This window comes from Euleptes europaea, chromosome 14 (assembly GCF_029931775.1).
Source record: "Euleptes europaea isolate rEulEur1 chromosome 14, rEulEur1.hap1, whole genome shotgun sequence".
Lineage (NCBI taxonomy): Eukaryota > Metazoa > Chordata > Lepidosauria > Squamata > Sphaerodactylidae > Euleptes > Euleptes europaea.
The window spans coordinates 38,965,150-38,974,929 of record NC_079325.1 but is presented as its reverse complement, the minus strand read 5'-3'; the positions used below and the strand labels follow the sequence as shown (position 1 = coordinate 38,974,929).

Genomic DNA, 9,780 nt, shown 5'->3' with positions numbered 1-9,780 from the left:
GAGTGAGACTCTGCTGAGGGGCAGCCCGGGAGGTCATATTTTATCTTCCGTGAACACTGAGATTATTTCCTGAAACTGTATGGATGCGTATGGATCATCCTACATTTATGGCTCCTTAAAATGTGTAGCATTAGGGCTCCATACAATTTTACAAGCTCACGCAGACAGCTGAACACACCCAAAGCACAACTTAAATGCCAAGTGCAATTACTTCTGCTACTTCGTTGGCTACAATGGAGGAAGCTGAGAGGATTCTGAAACCCCGGGAATGTGACAAGTTAAACTTTTAATAAGTGGTACATCTGGAGTCAGCCATTTTACCAGTCATTCCACCACATGTCTGGACCCCAATGTGTGGGAACATCCTCCTCTCTACTTGGTGGGATGATACAATCAATCTACACTGAACACATGAAGCTGCCTTATACTGAATCAGACCTTTGGTTCATCCAAGTCAGTAGTGTCTACTCCGACCGGCAGTGGCTCTCTGGGGTCTCAGGTAGAGGTCTTTCACATTACCTACTTGCCTAGTCCCTTTAACTGGAAATGCCGAGGACTGAACCTGGGACCTTCTGCATGCCAAGTGGATGCTCTACCACTGAGCCACAGCCCTTCCCCTACACTGGCTTGTGTTTTGGGGTCTGTATGTGAAAGAGTGTGGAGGTACTTACACCTGCAAACTATGTGACAGGCACTGGGATGACTCAGTATGGGGCATGAGTGCGGACGGACATTCCAAGTGGTCTTAAAGAAGTTATGTTATGTAAAGAAGTTATGTTGTATGTGTTCATATGAAGCTGCCTTTTACTGAGTCAGACCATTGATCCTTCTAGGTCTGTGTTGTATCTTTTGACTGGTAGTGACACTCCTGGGTCTTTCCCAAGACCCTCTAGCTGAGATCCCTTTGACTAGTAATGCCAGGGACTTACAAAGTAAGTGCTTTGTTTTAGCCCACGTGGTGTAGTGGTTAAGAGCGGCGGACTCTAATCTGGAGAACTAGGTTTGATTTCCCACTCCTCTACATTAGCACTCTAATCTGGTGAACTGGGTTGGTTGGCCCCACTCCTACACACAAAACCAGCTGGGTGACCTTGGGCTAGTCACAGTACTCTTTGAGCTCTCTCAGCCCCACCTACCTCACAGGGTTTCTGTTGTGGGGAGGGGAAGGGAAGGAGGCTGTAAGCCAGTCTGATTCTCCTTAAAAAGTAGAGCACATTAGCATATAAAAATCAACTCTTCTTCTCCTCCAGGACTCTTCTTTATTACACCCAGAGAGGGGGACCAGCCAGGGGCTGTTTGGTCACCTAGCTAAAACAATAACAAAAATTCTTCCCTATACATTCCAATACATTCCAATTTCTGTGCCAAGTGCTGCATAAATTATACGCATTTAGCATATTTGCATATAACTGTGCTCGTTTCTTCATAACCAAATCTGCATTTTTTTACTATTATGCATGATTTATTATGGTTTTGCTAGCTCTTACCAGGGGAAAGGAGCCCCAACCACTGGAAGTCTTCTTCAGCTTCCCCTCTGGTTGCTTCCCCTACACACTTTTAAATACTTTTTCACAAGTATAAGGGCAAGGCACTTATCAGATGTTTGTTTTAGAATGAAAGCTGAAATTCTGAGGAAGCGAACTTCTGCATCCATTGTTACATTCTGTACTCCTGTAGAATTGCGCCACACACAGCCTAGGGGGAAAGAACTGTAATTCTTCCTCACAGCCAGGAAATAATGTATGTGGGTCTGGCAGGTGTGTCTTTTGCCACCGTAGCTGTCAAATACTGGCCAGTAGGCTGCTGTGAAACTTATGCAATCACAGTTCATAAAGTAATCACAACCTCAGTAGTGGCCTTATGGAAACTTGTCTCATTTTCCTAGGAACAAATGCCCTGGAAAGATGCAGTACATCACAAGAGAGGCACTAGGGAAAGGATGTATGAATTTTCAAAACAAGTGAGTTTAAACTGGATTTGTTTTGCAAGATAACATCCATCTGAAACACGGCTGGGAACACCCCTGTCCCAGTCAATAAAGACTTGCCATTGCAATCTGTAACGCTCCAAGCCTCTTTGTGCTGTGTATGTATGTACAGTTTAAGGAGACAATGGGTTAGGTGTCTCCTGAGACATTTCTAGCTTGTGCTACTCTGTGCTTTCCTGTATACAACGTGTGCTTGTAGTCTCCGGCCCCAGACACATCACTGCCCCATTTATGCCCTAGATTGCTAGTTGTTCCCTCCTCACCTCAAGATGCATGTCCAGTGTGTCCTACAAAACTGGACTTGAATTGGGAAGACCTGAGTTCAAGACCTCCCACCTTTCATTGACTTATACGGCTCTGAGCAGGCTGCTGTTTCTCTAGGACTCTGCTTCCAATCCATATCTTTCCATCTGCTGAGCAGACTCGTTGCAAGGTTGGTGAGAGACTGATCCCAGTCAGAACTGAAATTTATTGTGAGTTAAACAAAATATGTTATTAAAAAAAACAGCACAAGGAAGGAAGGTTGGTCTCAGAAACACTGGATTGCACTCTCCTAATAGCAGCTGCTAATATTACTGGACCTAGAAACATGAAATATCCAAGGTCACACTTCCATGAGTTAGTTTGGCCATATGATTTTCACCAGGTTGTTAGACATGAGGCCTCCCTTCTTCCTGCTCTCCTTTTTCTCCTTAGCAAAGAAGAGCAGGGTGGATTTAGGCAATCAGTAAAATCTTGTGGCAGAATCCTTCCTGCACTGTGCCACTTCTGATTTGTAAGTGGGGCAGGACATTTTTGAAGGATTTTTCCATATAAAAAGCTGCTTTTGTGTGGGAAGGAAGCATGTCACGGAGAAGGCCAGGTGACAGTCTCTTTGTCTGATGTGCTAGCTTTCTACATTTTCTTTTTTTTAACGTAGGGAAAAAAGCAAAACAAAACAACAACCCCGTACTATTCTAACAGTAACATCCTATACCTTGCTAAGCCCTTTGACTTCAATGGACTTGGATGCAATTCCACTTAGGATGGCAGTGTTAGTGGTCTAGTCCAGGAAGTGCTTCAACAGCAATTGTGCACAATATTGAAGTCCCTCACTTAGCCTTTCTCTATAAGAGAGAGCAAGTATGTAAGTGTGGGCAAGATGTGCTCCTGAGGCACTTCTGTCTCCCAGCTGGCAGGTTTCTTGGCTGTCCTAATTAGGAAACTGTGCATCCCCGCCTCCCTCGGTGCCCTGTAATCGTTCATGTAGTTGTCCCCAACATGGGCTGCCAAGGGAGGGGGTACCCTAGAGATCCGCAGGGCTTCCAGAAAAATCCTCTTGTCTGGCTTAGCAAAGCCCACGCTCTCAGAGGTCAAGACAAATTCAAAGTGCTGATGGAGGTTACACTGAGCCAGAATCTCTGGCAGCCTCCGGTCGAAGTTGGAGATGACAGCCATGCGGATGCCCAACTGCCGGCACTGCTGGAGGGTCTCACTGGCACCTGGTAGCAGCTCCCAGTTGCGCTTGCTGCAGTAATCCCAGTAGAGTTTCTCCGCAATGGGCAGGAGGACATTGTCCTCATGGACTCCTGAGAACCGGAAGGTTTCCATGACTACATCCTGCCACCACTGTTTGGAGCTAAGGCCTCTGTCTAGGCCATAGTTGGGAAAGCGCTGGACTTGAGCCTTGTAGGCCTGGTGGAAGGCTCGGCTGAGCGCTTCAGCTTCCACGTGGAGGCCATGGGCCTGGGCCTCAGCAGCGTAACTCTCGCCCACAGGAATCCGGAGTCGAAGTAGAGTATCTTTCACATCCCATGTCAAAAGCCGTAGCTTCAGCATTGTGGCGTAACTCCTGAATGGCCTGGAATGACAGACAGGAGAAGGAACACCAGAATTCCTGTTATACCTTCTTGTTGCTGTGGTTTATAGCCCACCTAACACAAGGGCTTGAGATGACTGTCAGCTCATTTCTAGCAGATGTGTCTGCCATGTAGCAACACTGTCCCCTTTAAGCGAACCTCAGTTCCTGTGATCTCTTGTACGTGTTCCTCTCCAAGTTCTGAGAAAAAGCCCCTTTCAGAACAGGGAATTGGACCTGCTTTGCTCTTAGAGAGAGGGGGCGGGATGAGGAAGAGTCTTTGCTCTTGAGGAAGTTAACCTTGGCTTCTGCACAGACACTAGGCCAAAAAAACAACACCCCCCACACTTCAGTCTCTGCCATTACGGAATGTTCCAAGCTAGCAAAATACAAATTAAAAGTATAATGATTTACCAAACTGACATCTGGTCAGCCGGCAGAATGAATAACTGTTTAATTATTCACTAAGGGTGGGTTGAAATGACAGGGCACAGTGTAGAGATTGTGTCTGGGAAAGAGAAGGTGGGCTGTAGTCACTCGCCAGATGATGACGGCAGCTTCATTCTTAAACAGCTCTATGTGACTCAAACCAATGACTCACGCAGAGACGCGATGGGTAACCTCTATAGGCACAGAGGAAGTAGTAGACCACAAACAGGGTCTTTAGTAGAGGTAAAATTAATAGGAACGGAGAGAGAGAAAAATACAAGACAATTCTAACTCCGATTTGCTTGAGAAAATTAGACTATATACGGTACATCAATTATATTTCATTTCAATACTCTTTTAAATTTTACATAGTATTTGATTTTGGGATTCCACCCCTGCACCTACAAAATATACAAGGTTAATTCCCACCCCATGGACTACAATAAATCTTAATTAGTACAGAACCCCAAGAGATCTAGTCCCCTTTTGAAGTCTTCTAATGCACATACCTCCATCTTGTGGCAGTGAATTCAACAATTATGAATTAGAAGCTAAGCAGGGTCAGCCCTGGTTAGTATTTGGATGGGAGACCACCAAGGAATACCAGGGTTGCTGTGCAAAGGAAGGCACTGGCAAACCACCTCTGTAGTCTCTTGCCATGAAAACCCCAAAAGGGGTCGTCATAAGTCAGCTGCGACTTGACGGCACTTTACACACACACAAAAGCAATCATTTTTGGCTGTCCTGAATCTGAGCGCCCCTTAGTAATGCAAAATTATCTTCACCTACTTTCTCTGCACCATCTATAATTTTATAAATCTCTATGATCATATTGAGTCCAGTGCAAGTCTTGGTAGCTTTATAGTTTCTAAAAGCTCTTAAAACCAGTAGAGTTCTTAAACTTCCTGCTTCTTGGTAAGATTTCCACCTCCATCTTTGCCCAGCCAGGATGTTACAGAATGCCCATTTCAACCTGTGTTACCTAGCAGGAAAGGGTAGACAAACCAGTTGGGTGGGAAGGGAAGGGCTGGGTTGAGCCAAGCTGCAATGTCAGCATGAGCACAGAGATGATGTTACGCAACCAACCCGTCAAACCTGCAGTTGCTTCATCCCGAGTGGGCAATGCCCATTCGTTGTCCCTACTCTGACAGCAATCAGAGTCTTCCTCTCTTTCTCAGGATGGGGTGAGGATGAAGAATACACTACCCATCACAGAGGGTGAAGGGTACCACATCAGGTATATCTGCTTACCCTAAGAGCATATCTAGTTCACGAGGCAGTTATGAAGCTAAGAACCTTTCATTGTTTTCTAAATTAAACTGCCCTTGAGAGTCAGCTGCATGATTTCACACACCCCTCTTGGGCAAGCCTGTGTGACTCAGTGGTAGTAGAGCCTGCGTTGCCATGAGCCACAACACAGGCCTTCACCAAAAAGGGCACTGTGTTTACCTTTTAAAACAAATTGTAACTATTTTGCTTAAAACTGGTTTTGTAGCTTTGCATACCATCTTGGTAACCAGCATGGATAGAAAGACTTGATAGAAAGGCAACCCCCCCATCACATGATTTGCCTGGCAACCTAGGCCCCTATGGTGACCAGGAGCCCTGGAATTTTGTCCCTCCCCCAAAGCACCCTCAATAGCCCAACCTCATCGGAGTTTGGGAGCTCAGCCAGGCTGGCCACAGTATTTTGATGGGAGACCACCAATGAAGGCTGGATTGCTATGCAGAGGAAGGCAACGGCAAACTACCTCTGCTCCTCTCACACCTGGAATGCCCCGTGGTTGGGGTTGCCATGCGTCAGCTGTGACACTACGGCACGTTCTTCTTCCCAGAACTCCCTTGAACTCAAAACATCTCAGCTTGGTAAAGGCTTCTCTGTGCCTGAGACACTGGGGAGTTGCTGCTAGTCAGAGAAGACAATACAGAGTTAGATAGACCAACTTCCCTTCCTCCTGCAAAATATTTAGTTTATCATTACCTTCTCATTTAAGCCAGGTATTGGGTAGCAGCTAGAATGTTCAAATACTGAGTCATAAAATTCACTCTGTGACCTTAGGCTATCTCTTTGTCTAACCTACCTCACAAGGTTGTTGTGAAAGTAAAATGAGCAGGAACCATGAGTTTCTTGGAGGCATGGCAGGATAAAAATCTAACAAATGCTCCAAAATGTATTTACGGTATTAAAGGGAATCGCTATTGGTTTTTTCCCCACCCTGCTGCTTCCACCATCATTTTAAAAATGGTTTAGATATTTATTATTGTATTGTCATAGATATTGTATGGCTTTGTGATTTTGGTAACTGCCTGGAGAATGAAAAGGCAAACAGTGTGTCAAAAATAATCAAAATAAATAAACGAATCAATCCAGCATTCCACAATTTGCTACTGCAAGTGCAAGTTTTAATTACAGCACGGCCTCTGAACATGTATAGAAAGCTCTCACCCCCAGACTTGCAATCTGTCCATCGGATATTTAGGCAGAAGTTTCAAAAAGCAGCATGACAAACATGAACAATAATAGAAAACCCCAGAATCATTCCTGAGGTGGGGGGGGGGAGATAAACCATTGCATTGGATGAAGAATTAATGACACCCCCCTCCACCTCTTCCACAGGACTAAATCTAGGCCAGAATCCTGCTTTAAAAGAAAAAGCAGTTAAAAGAAAAGTATCTCTGAGCACGTGCAGAGTTGCTTTGCACCATCTTTGGAGCACTGCCGTTGCATGGCGAGGTGTGTTTTGCCAGTGGCGGGTTGTTTGCAACAGGAGTAGAAGAAAACAGTGGCCGACTCACAGCGGGAGCGTGCAACACCTACCCCGCTCTACCGCACCGTCCCGACCCCTTACCTGTCAATCAAAGACTCACGCAGCTCCGTCCGTACTGAGTATATGTGAGCAACAGGCTCGCTGAAGTCACTTCCGCCCTCACTTTGCCCTATTTGCGCGTGCCGGGCTCTCTGGCCAATGAAAAGGAGGAGAGACAATCACGAGGTTAACCCTGTCCAGAATTGACTCTCGGTGCTTGCATTCGAATGGCCTCGCGACAGTGCTTTTGAGAGTGGTCAGGCAGGCAGAAATTCAACTGGTGTGACCTCACTCCTATCTCAGGGGAGGGGGAGGGGGAGGGGGAGGGGGGACTCTTTGCTTTCATGGCTGTGCTCAGTATGCAGTTGTCAAGCGTCACAATAAAGCACAAACCTCACCTGGAACATGTCGAAATTAATTCACAGTGGGTTACCGTGTTAGTCTGTCTGCAGTATTAGAAAAGGGCAAGAGTCCAGTAGCACCTTAAAGACTAATATTTTCTGGCAGTATGTAAATGTGAATAGCAGGCGTGAATAGCAGACTGTTAACATTTACATACTAATGCTTGTCTGAATTCACTCTCCTCTACTTAAAGACAGATGGATTCACATTCTAGCTGTATCTGAAGAAGTGAGTTGTGGCTCACGAAAGCTCATACCCTGCCAGAAAATATTTTTGTTAGTCTTTAAGGTGCTCTTGCCCTTTTCTACTATGTCGAAATTAAGATTGTGTATCTCTGGGTACCTGCAGAGTTCATTTTTCTTTTCTATTTGGCTGCCAACTCCAGCCTTTGAAATAGGGTCGCCAACCTCCAGATCTGCTATTACAACTGCTCTCCAGACTCCAGCCGATAGAGATCAGTTCCCCTGGAGAAAATGGCCGCTTTGGCAATTGGACTCTATGGCATTGAAGTCCCTCCCCTCCCCAAACCTCGCCCTCCTCGGGCTCTGCCCCAAAAAACCTCCCACCGGTGGACCTAGGAACCCTACTTTGAAATTCCTGGAAATTTGAGAGTGATGTCTGGGGAGGACAGGGTTTGTGGAGGAGATGGGAGCCCCAATAGGGATGTGATGCTACCTCCCCATGCCATTTCCTCTGGGGGAACTAATATCTGCAACCAGGAGATCAGTTGTTAAGTCCTGGAGAACACCAGGGCCCACCTGGAAGCTGGCAACCCTTTCTTCTGCCTAAAATTGTTACATCTCCGCTCTCAGCAGGGCTCCTGTGTATTTTAAAGGCTACATGTCAGCCAGAAATACAACAGGTGACACTTTGCCGACCATAAATCAGCAGTGATGGGGGAAACTGTGCCAGTTAAATTTCTGTGAATAGGGTAACTATTAAAGGTATGGGCTGTGGGCCTAATGCATAGGTGAAAAAGAGGTAGTTGTCCACCTTTTGTGGTTGGCACATTTCATCTTTTGTTATTCAAACCTAAAGGAATTTGTAAAGGATGCTGAAAAAGCAAATTCAAGTGGTGGATAATCACCTGCGCTGAACTGGTTCTAGAGAAAAATAATTGCTACATCTTGTTCAGTTCTTACATGAACTAATGCAGGCAAACAGGGCAGTGCAGATACATATACTTAGCCAATTTCCGCAGAGAAAGAGCAGGATCCAAGCATAATGAAAAACTATGAACTCTTTCCTGTGTTGCGTTTTGAGCTGAAGTAGACATTTTCCCCACTAAGAGGGCAGTTTCCAAATTTTCAACCTATTCCAACAATTATTTCCACATCAATGTCCCCTTGCATGTTGTGGAGGATTCTGGGACATCTTCTAGGGCAGAGTTCATACAGGGCATTATAGTCACATCTTTTGCTTGTTGACAACCTTGAAAACCAAGAAAACATCTAACCTATCTATTAGCTGTGTGTTAAAGGAGAATGTGAAGGGAAAGCTTTTTCAAAAATGTTTATCTCCTGAGACCCAGAGTTCCCTTACTGTTATGGACTGTGCCTGCACTATAAACTGCTACAAAGCTAATAAAAGTTTCACAAGCCAGCTCCCTCCAACAAACCCTAGGAACTGAGTGTGGACGAGGCACCAAGAACTCATTAGAGAATCCTTAGCATGCCCCCTTCCAAGAACTACTATTCCCAGGATTCCCTTGCAACAGGACCTATCTGACCAGTTTAAGACCATAGTGGCTCAGAACATGATCCCTTTCTGACCTCGTTTTTCAACATTCAACCAAAACTCTTTTTCTGTTGCCAACTTCCTTCAACAAATGAAGACTTTGTTTCTTTTGGTGTTCCCTTCTTCCTGCCTTGTTTTAATTGTTGTTTTAATGATGTGTTTTTGTTGGCTTTAATAGTTCTAAGATGTGGCTTTATTATGCATGTTTTTAAGCCATCTTGGTGGCCCTCATATGGGCAGAAAAGGAATGTACAAAATTTATTAAATTAAAAACATTCATAGATGGAAAATAGCAGGAAAGTAAGATATTAAAGAGTGGGGACACCAACTGGCGAAATCACAGATGGCACAGCAAGAGATGAGAGTTTCCTGCTGGCAGGAGCCACATAGCACATGCATACATAGCACATTTCCCATGAATCCTCTCTCACATGCCATCACTTGTGTAGCCTTCCACCTTGTCTGCCCATCTGCACAGCAATATCCTCCCTAAAAGTCCTCCTTCCTTGCTGCAGGCTAAAGACTTTCTGAAGAACCAAATAAGCCACAACTTCCAGAAAATATCAGTATTTTTTTACTTT

General features: G+C 45.1%; 1 protein-coding gene across 1 annotated transcript; it reads right to left on the bottom strand.

Moving 5' to 3' along the window:
- Positions 1–3,081: 3,081 nt before the first annotated feature.
- On the bottom strand, positions 3,082–6,251 carry HDHD3 (haloacid dehalogenase like hydrolase domain containing 3). Its single transcript, XM_056860979.1, has 2 exons — positions 6,235–6,251; positions 3,082–3,827 (listed from the first exon to the last, which is right to left on the bottom strand). Exons 1-2 carry the CDS (start codon positions 6,240–6,242, stop codon positions 3,083–3,085), a joined length of 753 nt encoding a protein of 250 aa, XP_056716957.1. The 5' UTR covers positions 6,243–6,251; the 3' UTR covers position 3,082.
- Positions 6,252–9,780: the final 3,529 nt, after the last annotated feature.